The following is a 17,390-nucleotide window of genomic DNA, read 5'->3' on the forward strand; positions in this document are numbered from 1 at the left end:
CTGTCAAACCCTTCAGAAGGAATAACAGCACCGTCCACACGGCTCTTTCAGAGAGTGTAGGAGGAAGGGATCCTCCTCAGCTCATCTCGTGAGGCCAATATCGCCTTTGTGCCGAAACCAGAGACGCTGCACAAATGAAGGTACAGGCCAACAACATGCTTCATGTGCAAAGCACAGAATCCTAACAAGACATTACTAAGATCCAACCCAGTATTACATCAGAAGGCTAATACAGCCTGACCTAGAGGGATTTATGTCAAGAACAGTTTAACCTTTGAAAATCAGTAAATCTAATTCACCATAGTAGAAAATAAAGGAGAAAACCATATGATTGTCTTAATAGATGCAGAAAAAGTCATTTGATAAAATTCAACTATTATTTTTAAAATTCTTAACAAACTAAAGAGTCGAAGGAAATTTATTTAACCCGATCAAAGGGCATCCATGAAAAAGATCAACAGCTAACAAAGTGCTTACGGGTGAAAGAGTGCCTGCCGTCATCAGCAGACAGGCAAAGGTGTCCGCTCACCAGGGCCTTCCGCCACTGTCCTGGAGATCCTAGGCCACACAGAGGCGAGAAAAGGAAGACAGCACGTCTATCGGGCAAGAAGTAAAGATGACACAATCGTGCACACAGAAAATCCTAAGAAATTCTACAATAGAAGCAACAGAACTAATAAGTGAATTCAAGCAGGTTACAGGATACAGGGTCAATACACAGAAACAATTATATTTTCATACTCTAGCAGGGGAGACTTGGAAAGTGAGATGGAACAATGCTATATACAATAGCATCAAAATGATAATTTTTATATATATGAAATGAATTATAGACATAAGTGTAAAAGTTAAAACTATAAACTTCTGTAAGAAAACAGAGAAAATCTTGTTGACAACTGGAATAAAACGGTTAGGTACTCAGAAAATATCACATTGTTTCTCCACTCCTCACCATACCCAACAATTAGTTCCAGATGTATTAAGGACTTAAATGCGTTTTTTTTTTAACTATGTAGTTTTGTGTAGGAAATGTAGGTTAACTATCTTTTTGGCCTTAAGGCAGGGAAAGATTCCACAAAAACAACTAAATATAAAAGGAAAAAATGGACAAGATGACTAGTTAAAAATTAGGAAGTTAAATCCCTTGGCCTTAAGAAAGTTGGGCTTCCCTTGTGGCTCATATGGTAAACAATCTGTCTTCAATACGGGAGACCTGGGTTCGATCCCTGGGTTGGGAAGATCCCCTTGACAAGGGGAAGGCTACCCACTCCAGTATTCTGGCCTGGAGAATTCCATGGGCTGTAGAGTCCATGGTGTCACAAAGAGTCAGACGTGACTAAGTGACTTTCACTTACGTATGTATGTTATCTACACATATATGTATATACACATACATGTTATGTATAGTGTCTATGTATACACACACATAAACGTATAGAATCAACCCAACAGGTAAGACACGTGAGTAGGAGTCTCACAGTAGAAAACAACATTCCCTCTGTCAGTGAAGTGCGAAATGCTAATCAGCAGTACAGTGAGACACATTCAGTTGGCAAAACTTGTGAAGTCTAAAAGCCCATAAACTGGTGAGAATGTGGACGGACAGCGTTTGTTCTAAATTGCTGGAGGGCGTGTAAACGGGTACAGGCACGCTGAGGGCAGTTTAGTCGTTTGTCGAGCTGACCCCCTTCGTATAAACTGTGTCCTAGCAACTGTACGGCTGGATAATTGTAAATTGAGGGAAAACTCTACACCAGGAGATGTGAAAGACACAGAAGCTTTGTTTCAACAGCAAGAAATCTAAACCCAACCCCAAAGCCTACCGAACAAGAGAGAGAAAGTATGGTATAATCACCCTGAGGAATATTACACAGCAATGAAGAGAACCACCCACAACATAGAAACATCTTATTAATATAACGTTGAGTGAGAAAAGAGTACATTAACCACAATGTCCTATAAATAAAGTTCATAATAGCAAAATTGCCCAGCATATTGGTAAAAATTTAAAACTAAGGAGGCACAGAGGGGATAACCGTGGAAATTCAGGTCATAAGCAGCGGGATGTGCGTGCGAGCAGATGAGCCGACACTCCGAGCCCCAGGTCAGGCGCCAGCCCTGGGGTCATTCTGTCAGTAGCTCTTATTTACTCACTTCCACGTTAAGCATTAAGAGTAGACTGTTTTAGGCTGAACGTCGTTACTTCAGGAGCAAAACCCCCAGCTTTTAAAAACTCCACCGTGAATATTTCACAATGAAGGGCCAGCCCCCAAGCGTCTTGGGCTCATACACGACTGTTACACAATGGCGCGGTGCGGTCCTCGGGAGCAGCCCCAGCCCCTTCCCAGAGGTGCGTCTCTTCCCCTCCAGGGCCCTCCTCGGGTGCTGGCCTCTCCCGGCACCTGGGGTGTCGTAGACTTCTGTCCAGAGCCTCTTGTCAAAGCTCACGTGCGTCCCTCCTAGTCCGGCTTCAAGTCATCCCTGCTAACAGCAGCAACACTGCTTTTTTCTTGGGGTCTCTCCCGGCGCCTGGCACCCGGGCTTTCCTCGCTCAGAAATCGACGAGTGCCGATCCCAGCCGTGCCTGCATGGGGGCTCCTGCCAGGACCGCATTGCCGGGTACCTGTGCGTCTGCAGCCCAGGGCGTGAAGGCACCCACTGTGAGCGGGGTAAGACAGTCCCGGCCTTCCGTGGGCCGGCCGCTCCCGCTGAGCTCCAGCGCCCCAGCACGGTCCCCTTGCCCAGCCACTCCTCTCCCTGTGCTGGGGTCTGGCTGGGTGCTGCCTGCTCTCTCGGGCCCCTGCTGGCTCTGATGTCCACAGGGACAGCAGTTTATAGATACACTTGCCTCTCGTCCCCCGGAAGCACAGACTGCAGCTGACAACAGCTGACCATGACCCTCCTCCCTGCCTCCCGCAGACCCTGGCTGGTGGAGGGCGGGGGGAGGTGGGGATGAGGACCCAGGGCCAGAGAAGGTGGGGTGCAGGGGGCAGATTCCAGCCCTGTGTCTGAGCCAGAGTAGGGGGGAGGCTCCATGAAGCCTGCTCCCTCACTCCTGTGCAGGCCAGGTGGCCGGAGAACCTGGGTAGTGAAGGCAGCAGGGGCCAGACAGGCTCTGTGGGCAGAGTGAGGGCAGGGGAAGCTGAAGTCTGGGGCACAGGAGGCCCCGGGGCAGCGGCCATGCAGCCTCATGTCCATGTCCCTCTCCTCAGAGACAGACAAATGCCAGGCACAGCCCTGCAGAAACGGAGGCACCTGCAGGGACCTCCCGGGGGCCTCTGTCTGCCAGTGCCCCCCCGGTTTCACTGGAGTCCACTGCGAGACAGGTAGGGGCTGCTCTCGGGCTCCCCACGTGCTGGGCCCTCACCCACACTCATGATACCCTGGACACCTGGGAAAACCTGTTTCCAACAAGCACAGACGCTGGGCTGCTCAGAGCAGGGCGTGGGGACGGTGCCCGGGGACAGGCTTGTGGGGGGAGGGACCCCAGCAGGGAGGACAAGGGGAGGGCCAGGCCCCTGCCCGCCTCCGCCCCCAGCGACCTCGCCCCACCGTCCCTTCCCTTCCTCCCGCTGTCCTCTCCTCCCTCCCCCAGACACCCCCTTGCTGCCCTGGCCGACTCTCTGGGTGTTCTCCAGAGGTGGATGCCTGCGACTCCAGCCCCTGCCAGCACGGAGGCCGCTGTGAGAACGGTGGCGGGGCCTACCTGTGCGTCTGCCCAGAGGGCTTCTTCGGCTACCACTGTGAGACAGGTGGGGCTCGCCACTCCCCGCCCCCTGCACCCCGTCCACCCGCTCCACGTCCAGCCACAGGCCATGCCGCCCCTGGAAGGGCCAAGCTCACGGCCGCCCCAGGGGCCTGGCGCTCCCAGCTCCTCATGGCGAGAGCCCCTCGCTCGTGAGCCTGTTTGGGCCCCTTGGTGACCGGGCAGGGGACAAGGCCTCCCCTGGCCATGGCCTGCAGTAGCCCCCACCCCGCCGCCTGCCACCCCGGCACCGTGTCTCCCTGCTGTGCGTCTCCCCAGGGCAGGTGGCCTGATCTGTGCTGTTTGAGTGTCCCCAAGTGCCCCTAAGCTGGGCCTGACCAGCACCACTCAGATGTGCAGGGTGGACAGGTCCTGGGCTCCAGCCCGGCTGCAGGGCACAGGAGCCGGCCCAGCGACGAGCGTAGTGTGGACAGTTTGTGGCCAGAGTACCTCACCGGGGCGGGGGGCCCTGTGGGCCCTGGCTTGGAAGCCCAGGGCTGCACCCCAGCCCTAGCAGACACAGGCTGCGGAAGGGCCGGTGTTCTCAGCTGCTGCCCAGGAGTGGTCACCTTGGCTTGGCTGGGGGTGGGCCAGCCTGGCCTCTCCGTGGGGCCCCTGGCAAGCCCTGCCCCTCCCCCAGAGAGTGTCCCCCATATCTGCTCCCCAAAGAGCCACCTGGGACTGCCCACATGCATCCCACAAACACACCAACACGGGACCAGCCCAGGGCCAGCATCGAGGGCCCGGGGGAAGGCGCCCGGCCAGACGTCCACTCACTGCTGCCTCCCCCCACAGTGAGTGACCCCTGCTTCTCCAGCCCCTGTGGAGGCCGCGGCTACTGCCTGGCCAGCAACGGGTCCCACAGCTGCACCTGTAAAGTGGGCTACACCGGCAGGGACTGTGACAAAGGTGAGGCAGCGAGGGCGCCAGCGTGGGGGCTCCGGTCCCGCCTGAGGGCTGCAGACACCCCGCGGGGCAGGACAGGGAGCCGAGCGTCCCCAGGCCCAAGGGCCAGACACCCGCCTGGGGGCCGGGACTTGCCCGGCCGACAGCTGACACCCCCCTTCCCTTGTTCTTGACCGAAACCCTGAAGAGCTCTTCCCACCAACGGCCCTCAAGGTGGAGCAAGTGGAAGAGAGTGGGGTCTCCATCTCCTGGCGCCCCCCCGAAGGCCCAGCGGCCAGGCAGCTGCTGGATGGCTATGCCGTCACCTACGTGTCCTCGGACGGCTCCTACCGCCGCACAGACTTCGTGGACCGGGGCCGCTCCGCGCACCAGCTCCGGGCCCTGGCACCCGGCAGGGCCTACAACGTCTCTGTCTTCTCGGTCAAGCGCAACGCCAACAACAAGAACGACATCAGCAGGCCCGTGGTGCTGCTTGCCCGCACGCGTGAGTGGCTCGGGCTGCCCGCCCCCCGAGGGCCCCGCCCTGGTGTGCCCCCAGCAGGGTGCCCGACCCAGCCGAGAGGGCCCCTCCTCTGGAGGAGAGGGACAGTGATGGGGGATGGAGGGGGCTGGGGACTGCAGGGGGGGCCCCTGAGAAGGGGCTGGGACTGCCGTGGGGTGAGGACGGAGCCTCCCCGCAGGCTGGAGCAGAGGCAGCTGTGGGGCAGCAGGGAGGCCGTTTGGGTATGCTGCCCTGAAGGGAGTTGTGCGGAGCAGCTGGGCTCGGCTGGCTTGTGTGCTCCTGGGGCTGTGTGCGAGGGGGAACCCCGGAATACTTCCATGATGTGGGTTGGTGGGGGCTGGCCCTGGGAGTCAAGAGATGGGGAGGGCAGGCTGGAGAATGGAATGAGAGCTGGGCAGTGGCATGACTGCTGGGCATGTTGGGAGCCCCTTGAGAGTGGCTAGCAGGGCGGGGCAGGTGGGCACAAGTGGGAACAGGCTGGTGCATACACAGGTGGGCACATATGGACAAGTGAGCATAGGCGGGCAGGTGAGCACAGGTGGGCAGGTGGGCACGGCCAGTCACAGGAGCAGGGCAAGCGAGGCAGGCATGGCCTGCCGGCCAGGTGAGCAGGAAGACGAGGGTCCTGGAGGAAGAGGGGAGCCCCTTCTCGGGTCCCTCGGAAGGAATGCGGCAGGCATCCTCCGCGGATGCCGACAGCCAGGACGCTGATGGCCAAGTGTGAGGAGGGATGAGGCCTCAGGGCGGGGTGTCCTGGGGAGGGACAGCACACGGGGCCAGGAGGGTGGCTGCAGCATGTGACAGAAGAGCCTCGGGGGCTGGGGACGGGCAGGGCCATCCTGAGCCCGGCTTTAGCAAGAAGCACTTTTGAGGCTGCTCGAGGTGGGCTCTGGAAGGAAGACAGCCTCCCCCGTGCCATCGGGGTAGGGGTGAGGCACCACTTCCTGCAGACCAGGGCTCGGCACTCTGGGAGCTGGGGCACCCCCTCAACTCCCTCAGCCAGGGGTTCGTCCCCTTCCCTGGAGTCAGTGAGGCCTCTCCTGGCTTCTCCCTGGCAGGCCCCAGGAGCCCCCAGATGGTGCAGAGAGTCACTGTCAGAGCCACCAGCCAGCCAGGGAGCCAGGAAGGTCCCACCCTGCCCCCTGGCAGGCCAAGACCACGCAGGGCAGAGCCTGCAGCAGCCCCTCTGCAACGCCCCCGCCCTGAGGCAGTGGTCAGGGCGTGTCCACCTGCCCCTGGTCCCTGCTAGACTGAGGGGCGCCTGCAGCAAGCCCAGGCTGGACGGGCATCTCGAGGCCAGTCTGTACAGGTCCCCAGGGCCCTTCCTGAGCCCCGTCTCCAGCCCTGGCCCCACCCTCCAGGGGTGAGGAGGGGCCACACAGGCTGCTCACCCACTGTCCCCAGGACCCCGCCCCATTGAGGGCCTTGAGGTTGCCAACGTGACAGCCAGCGCCATTTCGGTGCGGTGGGCTCTGCACAGGATCCGCCATGCCACCGTCAGCAGCGTCCGCCTGTCCATCCGCCACCCTGAGGCCCAGGAGGAGCAGTCCACTGACGTGGACAGGAGTGTGGACAGGTTCACGTTCAGGTAAGAGCAAGGGTGCCCTCTCCCCCCGTCCCACCGGGCTCCTGCCACCCTCTCCCCTCCCAGCCCCTAGAGGAGCAGGGCCATGTGATCAGCCCCGGGCCTCACCGCTGCCTTGCCTCCTGCGGGCGCCACATGCCCAAGAGAGCAGGGACGCTCTGACTCTGTGGATGGCACCCCCTGCAGACAGAACAGAGAGGCCACTGGAGGCCAGCCCAGAGTCCCTCCAGGCCGAGTCACCAGAGTCCTTGGAAAGGGAGAAGGCAGGCACCCTTGGGCTGCCTGACATTTTTACTTTGTTCAAATATGTTCAAACCTTAAACTGGTGAAGGACAGGGCAGCCTGGCGTGCTGCATGGGGTCCATGGGGTCGCAGAGTCAGACAAGACTTGAGCAGCTGAACTGAGCGGAACTGAAATTTCTTATGGATATTACATATTATATACCAACAAAACTACAAAATAAAATACAAATGAACATCAGTCATTGAAAATGACTAATGACTGAAATAAGCATTTCAGCAGCATCACAGGGAAGCCTCAGACCCCCGGCCTAGGCCCCGAGCTCAGAGACGCTCCCAGACGGCGGCCCACGATGGACCCATGAGCCACCTTCTGAGCCAGGCAGGGAGGGTGGGCAGTGCTGGGGGCAGGGTGAGCAGGGAAGGCGGCAGCTGTGACGTCCCCACCAAGTTCCTGAGCCTCTGACCGCAGCTGTGGAGGTGGGCTCAGGGACAGCTCTGCAGCGTCCAGCCTAGAGCAGCCATGGGCCGTGGCTGGGAGAGGGCTCTGGAAGGCAGGCGGGCAGGCCACCACACCACCGCACCAGCACATGTCCCATCTGCAGTCTCCTCTCCACCGTGTCTTCTGTGCTCTTCCGTCCAGCCGGATGGCCATCTGTGCTGGAGACCACGCCCCACCCCTTGTCTGTGAAGTGTGGCTGTGGCTCCTTCTGCCCACTCCCCAGGAACAGGGGGACAGAGAAACAAATGGGGTCCCAGGTGGGCACTCCTGTGTTGGGGTCCCCAAGGCCATCCCCACGTTCCCGAGGGGGTTCCCCAAGACTCAGCAGAGATTCCAGGACAGAGAAAGGATACAAAGCGACATCAGTGAAAGGAAGAGGCGGGCGGGGACCAGTCACAGACCATGTGTGAGCTTCCACAGCCCCTCTCCACATAAGACAAGTCCCCCCCACATCCCCAACACACCCCATCCCCACCACCAGCCAGCAGGTACTTTCCTGGGGAGCCACGTAGACATATATCATCCAGGGCTTTTACTGGGCAGGAGGGCGGGCAGAGTCACAGGCACCTGAGCCTGGAGAAAGTTCCAGAACCCCAGAGGAAGGGATGCTCAGCTGGCAGGAGCCTCACTGTGCAGACATTTAGGGGCAGGGAAACCCTCTCCTCCCCGAGGGCACTGGGTACCCTCCGAAGTTCCATCCCAGGGCCAGCTTCGTGGGCAGCCCTCCCGAGGGGGCGGGCGGGCCGGCCTGTTAGCCCTTTTCCTTCAGTTGCCCTATGCTGGCCTCTGCTGTCTGAGCACCAGCTTCTGGCCACACCGCAGCCACCTGGGCCTGTGTCCTGTCCAGCGCTAGACAGACCAGGGAGGAGCCCCCTACCCCAGGGGCACCCAGCTCTCAGGCCCCAGTCTGGCCTCTGTGGGGGCTGCCTGGCCACCAGCCCTGGGACGACTCCCACCCAGGTCACACCAGGCAGGGGACGACCCCCACCAGCCCCAGGACAACCCCCGCCTGGGTCACACCAGCCAGGGGACGACCCCCACCCGTGTCACACCGGCCCCGGGACGCCCCCCGCCTGGGTCACACCGGCGGAGCGGTGGTCTGCGAGCAGAGCCATCCTGTTCCTCTCCCTGGCCTCCATTCCCCACAGGGCCTTGCTGCCAGGAAGGAGATACGCCATCTGGGTTACGGCCCTCAGCGGGCTCGGGGGGCAGGAGCGCCCCACGGAGAGCCTGGCCTCGGCCCCGGTGCATGTGTGGACCCGTGAGTAGAGGGGTGAGGGCTCAGCTCCCTTCCGGAAGCACCCCTAGCCCTGCCCTCGGTCTCTGAGTGGCCGCAGCCCCGGAAAGCTGCCCTGGGCATGTGCCCAGAGGTGCCTGGGAAGGTGACTGCAGGGGGCTGGGCAGGGCCCCTGCCGGGATGACCTCCCTAGGCCGCCCTCACTGTGGGTGCTCCTGGGCCCCCGCCAGAGCAGGGTCACCGAACAAGGGCAGGAGGAGAAGACAGCGAGGATGGGCAGGCTGTCCACCCGGGCGAGGACACCCAGCCCTCACCGCCCCCCCGCCCCCCCCGCACACGGGCTGTCCAGGCACAGGAGGGGCAGTGAGCAGGGGTGGGGAGGGCAGAGCCTCGCCTGGTGGGACAGGCAGACAGCAAGGCTCAAGTCCTCACTCTGACCCTGGGTGTGGGGTCCCTGGCCCACCCTCTGCCCATCTAGCCCACTTCCCTACCTACATCCCAGGAGAAGGTATGCATGGCCAAGCTCAGGGGATGGAAAATGCCATGCGGGAGGGCAACCTGATGGACTGAGCTTGGAGGGGGGAGCCTCACGGGGTGGCTACTGTTGCCGGCCCTGAGCAGCTGCCAACTTCCCTCCACCCGTCCTCATGGACACAGTGAGGTCTGTGACAACGCGGTCTGGCTTCCAGCAAGGCTTCAGCACTCTGAGTCAGATCTTTAGAGTGTGTCCTGGGCAGAAGACCCCACCAGCTCCCTTCACTCCCCTCCCCTGCTCCATGCTCATGCAGGGCCTCTGCCGCCAGCCAACCTGACCGCCGCCCGAGTCACGGCCACCTCTGCCCACGTGGTCTGGGATGCCCCTGCTCCGGGCGCCTCTCTGGAGGCCTACGTCATCAACGTGACCACCAGCCAGAGCACGAAGAGCCGCTACGTCCCCAACGGGAGGCTGGTGTCCTACACGGTGCGGGACCTGGCGCCCGGGCGGCGGTACCAGCTCTCAGTGACAGCTGTGCAGAGCACCGGGGGCGGCCAGCTGCACAGCGAGCCCGCCCACCTGTACATCATCACCTGTGAGTGTGCCCCGCCTAGGAGCCTCCCCCAGCCCAGCCGCGCTGCTCCAGGCACGGACAGGCAGCCCGGGAACAGGGCTGTGCTGGCACAGAGCTGGCGTGCGAGCGCGGGGGGCGGTCCTGCTGAGCTGACCCAGCTGGGTCAGCGAGCTGGCATAAGCGTCTTGTGCCTCCCCTCATGCTGCCCACCCCAGTGGGCCCCAGACGGTGAGCAGTAAATACAGGCCTCGCCTGAAAACAGTTGCCCAGAGGAGGCAGTGGCAAGACCCACGAGGCTGGCAGCATGGAGGCGGGCCCAGGTAGCGGCCTGGCGGCCAGGCCTGACCCACGAGCAACTGCTGGACAGCACCCCAGGGAAGAGGGCAAGACAGCCGGGGCGGGGGCTGGGACAGGCAGGGAGGGAGTGCACGTGGACAGATGGAGGCGGGAGCAGCCGGGGAGAAGCCCAGGGCCACAGTGAGGACGCGGGTCTGCTCTCGGGCCTGCCTGCCCACGGGGGTCTGCACAACCCCCTTACCTGTTCCAGATCACAAAACAGTCTGTCTGGACGGTGAGGTGCTGCAGGGAGGTGGGCAGCAGGCTGGGCTCCCTCGTCTCCCGACCCACCAGCCTGCCCTCGGGGCATGAAGCACACTTGCCCTGAGACACTGAGACCAGCTCAGCCCCAGACCCACCTGCCAGGCGGACAGGGGAGGGGGGCCCTCTGTGAGCTGGTAGGGAAGGGCATGCAGGTGAGAAGGGCACCAGCCCGGGGTTGGGGCGGGCGGCACCCACCCACAGAGGAGCTGCCCCTCTCCCGGGTGTGCGGGCTGTGGGCCTCAGCCCAGGTGAGTCTGGCGGGTTGCCAGGGCCTTGCCTCACCTGCAGGTGGAGAGCCTGGGTCAGGGCGAGGGCTGGAACCAGCGCCTGGACAAAACCCAGGCAGCAACCACAGCTCCTCCGTGGGCAGACGGGGGGTACCCCCTCTTCAGCCAGGCACAGAGGAGCCCCAGACCAGCCCACACGGCCACCCCCTCTTCTGCCCGCCCGCAGCCCTGAGGGACAGCACCAACGGACGATGGCATCGTGATGGCCTCCCCCAGAGGGCACTGAGAACCCGCCCGGCCCCCGCACGCCTGCCCGAGCTGCGCCTGCTCAACGACCCCGGTGCCCCCGCGATGCCGACCCAGGTCCCCAGGTGCCTGCCTCAGCTGCTGCCCCCGAGACCCCGGCCCAGAGCCCCTGTTGACCCGTGCTGACTCTCGCAGGTTCTCAGAGCTCGTGGACGGCAGAGGACGAGTGAGGGCCAGGTTCAGCGGCTCACCCAGCAAGCGGGTCACTGTGAGATCACGTGAGTGCCAGGCTGACCCGGGTGACCTCCTGTCCCCAGCTGGACAATGGACGAGGCCCCTAAAACCTGGGCTTTGAGACCACCCCCAGTGCCCAAAGTGTCCCCAGCAGGGACCCAAAGGGGTCGGAAGCCCAGGACTGCAGGGCCTGCGTGAAGGGACAGGCTGCCCGCAGGCACCAGAGGTGGCAAGAAACCTGTTAGGAGTGCGTCCGTGTGAGGACACCCCCACCGAGTGCTGCTGTGGGAGCGCAGGGCCCTTCGACTGGCGCATCAGCCTCACAGGCTCTAGAAGGGCTGAGCGCGTGGCCTGACTCGGGGCAGAGAAGATGGGGAGGAGGCGCTGTGGCCCCTAGGGAGGGGGAGGCGCAGGGAGAGGGGAGCAGGACGTGACTGAGGGGGAGACGGCGCCTCAGCCAGGGGCTCAGCGTGAGGCAGCATGCTCAGCTCTCTCGGGCCACGAGTAACCTTCACCCAGCATGCGTGCTGAGGACAGGCAGAACGGGCTGCGCTCTGCCCGGAGAAAAGCTGATGCTACCCGAGGCGGTGCCAAGACCCACTTGGACCCCGCCACACCAGGCCCTGCGGACGTCCCCATGCCCTGAGGGAGAGAAGCCCCTTTCCGGAAGGAAGGCGGCCCCAGGACGGGCCTGGCCGCCAGGCAGCGGCTTCGTGGTCAGCACTGTGGCGTCCTGATTTCTCCTAGAGCCCACAGCTCTGGTGCAGCTGGAGAACACGGACGCGGTCCCCACGCCGGCCAGCCTGGCCCTCCAGCTACCCGAACGTGGCGGTGACAAGGACGTGGAGAGCAAGTCAGCAGGAGCAGAGTACAGGGCTGACCACCCTCAGGGGCCTGAGGACGGTAGGTGAGGAGGGGGCTGCCCACAGCAAGGAAATGGCCGAGCACCCCACCTGCCAGGGGGCCCAACACGACACGCAGGGGGACGGGGCCGGGCCTGGGCACTGCAGCCGCCCGGACGCTGGGTGCTCCCTGCAGAGACGCCCCTCTGCCCCAGAGGTGTGTGTGGGGCAGACAGCAGGAGGCAAGAGGGTAGCCACGGGGCGGGCTCTAGCTGGAGCGCCACCAGGAGGCGGCCGCTACCTGCACTTGGCGAGCAGGGCCTGTCCCCTGGCACGCATGCTCACAGGGCACCTCCCCGCTGGGCAGCGCCAACAGGCTGCGTTCCTTCCACACACCCAGACCCCGGCTCTGCCTCTCCTCCGGCTCTGACCATCGGGGCCGTGTCCCTCTGGGGACAGCTTAGGGGCGTGGCCCTTTCTCCTGGCCACACCACAGGCCCAGACTGGGCTCGCCCATCAGCCAGCACTCTGGGAAGGCAGAGAAGGGGCACACCCAGGCACCTGTGCCAGAGGGCACTTGGCAGTGCAGGCTCCCGGCCCCACAGTCCAGCACTCACCGGATGAGGCCTGGGTGAGGCAGAGAGGCGGTCTGTGGCTCAGATGCAGAGGGAAGACACTCGTGTGGCTGTGTGTTTTGTAAGTGAAAACATTTTGCCCAAGGGTTTCCATTGTGTCAGCCCTTTTAAATATTAGATGCTTCATTTCACAAAACTCAGACACCAGAGGGGCATGGAATGGCCTCTCCTGGGTCCCCTGGAGGAGAGACCAGGGGTGCTCCAGGCTGGCCCCAGACGCAACCGGCACCTGCGGCGTTTGCGAACGTGGAGGACGAGGCCTTAAGGGTGTGAGATGGTTGCAGTGGCAGCACAGGAGCTCTGCAGAGGCCTCCAGGGGGCAGAACCAGTCCTGGCCTCTGGCTCCCTGGTGGCTCAGACAGTGAAGAATCTGCCTGCAATGCAGGAGACCTGGGTTTGATCCCTGGGATGGGAAGACCCTCTGGAGAAGGGACTGGCAACCCACTCCAGTACTCTTGCCTGGGAAATCCCATGGACAGAGGAGCCTGGTGGGCTACAGTCCACAGGGTCGCAAAGAGACAGACAGGACTGAGCGAGTCACACTTTGGCTCCGTCAGGCTCACGATCAGACGAGGCCAGCCCCTCCTCAGTGAGTCTGGTTAGTTAGCTTTTGCTAAAGTAACGGCCGTCAGCCCAGGCACCCACCTATTAGCCAGAGCCCAAGCAGTGAGCGGCCTCCTGCCGCCGTCCTCCTGGGAACCCGCGAGCCCCGCTCTGTGCTGCTGTCCGCTGCTCCACCAGAGGCCAGGTGGCAGGGAAGGGCGGGGTCTCTGCCCGCATGGTGCCTGAGCACAGCGGGCTCTCCTCGGCGGTGGCGTCTCGCACGCCTCCGGCGCATGCGCCCTCTCCGCCCAGCGCCTGGCCCCCAGGAGCTCACTCCAAGGGCTCCGGGGCCGCCTGCTGCTGTCAGCAGTGCGGCTCTCTGCCCTGCCCACAGCTCCTGCTTTGGGATGTGGAGGCGCCCACGTGAAGAGAGCCTGAGCTGTCTTCTGAGTGGGCCACCAGGCTGGCCTCCTTCCAGCAGTGGGCAGTGTGCAGGGTTGGCCGGGTTTCGGGATCCTGCCAGCAGGACAGCTGTGAGCGCACGCTGGGCCCTGGTGGGTCTCTCCAGGGCCGGCGCGGTCAGTGGCTCACCGTGGCCCCTCCTCTGTCCCACAGCCTGTCTGCCCTGGGCCTCTCTGTAGAAGGCTTGCTGTCCCGTGGGGCCATCTGGGCACTGCCTGTCAGGGCCTGGGCTGTTCCTGGCGCTCTCAGCTTGCCAAGGTCCATGTGGAACTTTACACGGAACTTTCCAAGCTCCCGAGGCCCTCTGGGCCTGAAACACACACTCGACAGTTTCCCTGGGTGCAGGACTCGGGGCTCAGTCCCTCTCGGTTCTTCGTCCATCAGTCCACAGTTGTCTGCCCTGCCACTGCGATCAGCTGTGTTCTCGCTTCCTTCTAGACTGACCTGCCCCTTCTCTCTGGAAGCTGTCAGACTTCATTTTCTCAAGGAAAGGATGCCCAAGGGCACAGTTAACGCCCCTGTTTGGCATCTGCTCACCAAGCAGATCTCCGGGTCAGGGCCCCTCCTGGAGGAGTCCCAAGATGGCAACCTGCCGTTCTGGGAACGTGGAGTGAATGTGGGGGCTGGCTGGTGTTCCCGTTTCCCTCTTCTCACCCAGGACAGCTTCTGGACTATGCGGGTCACATCCCCCGGGAGCCACCTCCGTCCCACACACAGGTGGCCTGCGGGCAGGACCTGAGCCTCCCGACCCCGTGATTTGTCCCCCGTACGGGAGCCCACTGCCCCACCGCAGGGCACAGCCGCATCCTCGTCCCCAGCCTGTTCAAAACAGGCTTCAGTTTATTTACTGTAGTGTGTGTGAGATGATGAACTCGGGATTCAGTAGACCGAGGCCACAGAAGGCGGGGCCCTGGTGAAAGCCCCTCTGCTGCACACAACCCCAGGTCCAGGATCCCAGGCACGGCACAAGCGTCGGCCAGCCTGAGAAGAAAGCACGTGGTAAAGGCGGCACCTGGACTCGACGCACGGCACGACCGCTGGAACTCTAGAGCAGCGCCGCGCTTCCACGGGAACCCTCAGTCTTTGTGTCCTAGATGCTTGCTGACGCGTTTACAGGTGGAATGGTTTCTGCAAACTGCTTTGAAATTAATGCTTCAACTAAAGAAAGCAGATGGAAAGCCAGAAACAGGGGAAGCCAGCCGGGCAGATGCTCCTAACTGAAACCGAGTGGTGGCTTGCGGGGTTCTTCATGCCCTAAACTGTTAAGCTTTGCCTTTTTCACAATAAAAGGCATCTTCAAGCCCTCAGCTCCCTTTAGCAAACCAGGAAACACAAAAGAACGTGGAAAGCTGGAGGGCAGAAAGGGGCGAAGGAAAGTGAAGTAGACCCGAGGAGGAAGGGGAGCAGCCGACAGAACCCAGGAGGCCACGGCGGGGTGGAGTGGGGGGCGGTGGAGTCTGCCCAGGCGGCACCTCACAGGGAGGCTGCCAGGGGGACGGCGGGGGAGCAGCTGGATCGGACGGTGGACGCTGACGGGGCAAGGCCAGCTCTGCCCCTCCCTGGCAGCGCCACTGACTGGCCTGCTTGCAGCTCCCGCCCTGCCGTGCCATGCCGTCAGGAGGCAGGCAGTGGCCGCGGCACAGAGGCTGCCTGGTCAGGGCTTGGGGACAGGCACTGGAAAACGAGGAGGGCTCTCGAGGGTTGGCCTCTGCATTCCAAGCAGAAGAGCCCCATGCACAGGGCAAACTCAGCGGAAACGTGGGGCGCGGGGCACAGACCAGCAGGGGGAGAAGGCTCTCTGGACCGAGCAGAGCCCAGCCATGACAGGAGCCGTGGGCCCAGGCTCCTCCGCCGTGCGACGGCTCGGCACTGAGGCCAGAGGAACCGCTCCACCCTGCCTCCTCCGCTCCCCGGGCTTAGGGGCTCAGGGTGGGCACACAGGCCACACTCTCCCCTCGGCGCTCTGACCACCCCTTGGGCCCACTGCTGTTGGGGACAGCAGGAGGCAGCAACGGTGATGCTTCCTGGCCCTCCTGTGGGGCCTGAAGCTAACAGCTCATGACCCATTTGCAGACGCCCCTGGGAACTGCTCAGAAAACCCCTGTCAGAACGGAGGCACCTGCGTGCCCGGTGAGGATGCCCACAGCTGTGACTGCAGCCCAGGGTTCAAAGGCAGACACTGTGAGCTCGGTGAGTTTGGAACCACTCCCCCTTGCCTGTTGGGGCCACCAGGGCCTGGCCTTAAGATGCCTGTCACAGTAGGCTCGGACAGGGGCCCGGTCACAGCACCCAGACCTCCAAGTGCACAGGCAGGGAGGCTGGCAGGCAAGTGAGCCTCCAGGCTGCCCACTGCCCAGATAACAGGGGGCTCTGGGGACAGTTACTCCGCAGGGACAGGAGGGGGGGGGGGGGGGTGGAGAGGGCCCTGCCGCCCTCAGACTTCCGGGACCAGGATGAGAGGCAGATGGACAGAAGTTCCCACACCAGACACACAGCCCTTAGGCCTATCAGGCCAAGACTCTGGTGAGCCCAGAGGGAAAGCAGCCTGCAGGCTCCTAGGACCCCAACCCAGAGCAGCACCCACAGTTGCTAAGCAGCCGGGACAGGGACCCAGCCCAGGAAGCCACGGGGCAGAAGCCAGGACCACAGTGGCTGCAGGACGAGGGGACGCGGCTGTGAGCTCCTGGCGAGCAGCGGCCCTCCTCCTCTGTGCCAGCAGCCTGCACGAAGGTGCCCCAGCCCTGCACGCGGCTGTTCTCAGAGACCAAGTCCATGCCGGTCTGGGAAGGAGGCGTCTGTCGCCATGTGTAAGTCCCTGCTCCCCGCCTTCGCCGCGCCTGCAGCGTGCTCCTGGCCCTGAAGTGCTTCTGCCCAGTCCTCACAGCACCCTGAGCTCTAACACGTTTGACACTGACCCCTTGCTGGTCATACCATTTGTGAACACTTCCCCCTATTCCACAGGCTGTCCTTTGGTTTTGTCGATCGTTCCTTTGCTGTGCAAAAGCTTTTAAGTTTGACTAGGGCCCATTTGTTTGTGTTTGCTTTTCTTTCGTCTTGGGAGACTGATCTAAGAAAATATTGTTTCGATTTATGTCAAAGGTTCTTTTGCCTGTGTTCTAAGGGTTTCAGCGTCAGGCCCTACATTCAAGGCTTCCAGCCTATTGGTTTTTGTACGTGGTGTGAGGGGCTGTGATTTACATGGAGCCGTCCAGCTTCACCAACGCTGCTGGCTGAAGAGCCCATCTGCCACTGTGTGCCCCTGCTCCCTTCTCACATTAACGGGCCACAGGTGGTGGTGTGTTCCGTCACCAGGTCACGCCGACTCTGACCCCGTGGACTGCGGCACGCCTGGCTTCCCTGTCCTCCACCATCCCCCCCAGTCTGCTCACACTCACATCCGTTGAGTCGGTGATGCCATCCAACCATCTCATCCCGTCTTCCCCTTCTCCTCCCACCTTCAATCTTTCCCAGCATCAGGGTCTTTTCCAATGAGTCAGCTCTTCACATCAAGTGACCAAAGTATCACAGTTTCAGCTTCAGCATCAGTCTTTACAATGAATATTCAGGACTGATCTCCTTCAGAATGGACTGGTTGGATCTCCTTGCAGTCCAAGGGACTCTCAAGAGTCTTCTCCAACACCACAGTTCAAAAGCATCAATTCTTCTGCACTCAGCTTTCTTTATGGTCCAATTCTCACATCCATACATGACCACTGGAAAAACCATAGCCTTGACTAGACGGGCCTTTGCTGTCAATGATGTCTCTGCTTTTTAATACTCTGTGTCTAGGTTTGTGATAGCTTTTCTTCCAAGGAGCGAGCGTTTTTGAAATTTC

At 61.7% G+C, this 17,390-nt stretch overlaps 1 protein-coding gene across 11 annotated transcripts in view; it reads left to right on the plus strand.

Moving 5' to 3' along the window:
- Positions 1-17,390, plus strand: part of SNED1 (sushi, nidogen and EGF like domains 1) — a 75,407-nt gene that overhangs the window by 47,935 nt on the left and 10,082 nt on the right. For 3 of the 11 annotated variants that reach the window (XR_011565987.1, XM_070787069.1, XM_070787068.1), the window contains exons 17-29: positions 2,556-2,669; positions 3,213-3,326; positions 3,639-3,752; positions 4,541-4,654; positions 4,839-5,135; positions 6,558-6,741; positions 8,629-8,741; positions 9,506-9,787; positions 10,820-10,964; positions 11,035-11,117; positions 11,821-11,976; positions 15,629-15,745; positions 16,272-16,362. Coding sequence is in view for 5 of the 11 variants with exons in the window: in XM_070787069.1 (XP_070643170.1) it covers positions 2,556-2,669; positions 3,213-3,326; positions 3,639-3,752; positions 4,541-4,654; positions 4,839-5,135; positions 6,558-6,741; positions 8,629-8,741; positions 9,506-9,787; positions 10,820-10,964; positions 11,035-11,117; positions 11,821-11,976; positions 15,629-15,745; positions 16,272-16,362 (1,924 nt within the window). In the remaining 6 variants the exon portion in view is untranslated. Of the gene's footprint in view, positions 1-2,555; positions 2,670-3,212; positions 3,327-3,638; positions 3,753-4,540; positions 4,655-4,838; positions 5,136-6,557; positions 6,742-8,628; positions 8,742-9,505; positions 9,788-10,819; positions 10,965-11,034; positions 11,118-11,820; positions 11,981-13,708; positions 14,856-15,628; positions 15,746-16,271; positions 16,363-17,390 lie in introns of those variants that run through there. The other 8 variants (XR_011565988.1, XM_070787070.1, XR_011565989.1 and 5 more) reach the window with 7 other exon arrangements.

Source organism: Bos indicus, chromosome 3 (assembly GCF_029378745.1).
Source record: "Bos indicus isolate NIAB-ARS_2022 breed Sahiwal x Tharparkar chromosome 3, NIAB-ARS_B.indTharparkar_mat_pri_1.0, whole genome shotgun sequence".
NCBI classification, from domain to species: Eukaryota; Metazoa; Chordata; class Mammalia; order Artiodactyla; family Bovidae; genus Bos; species Bos indicus.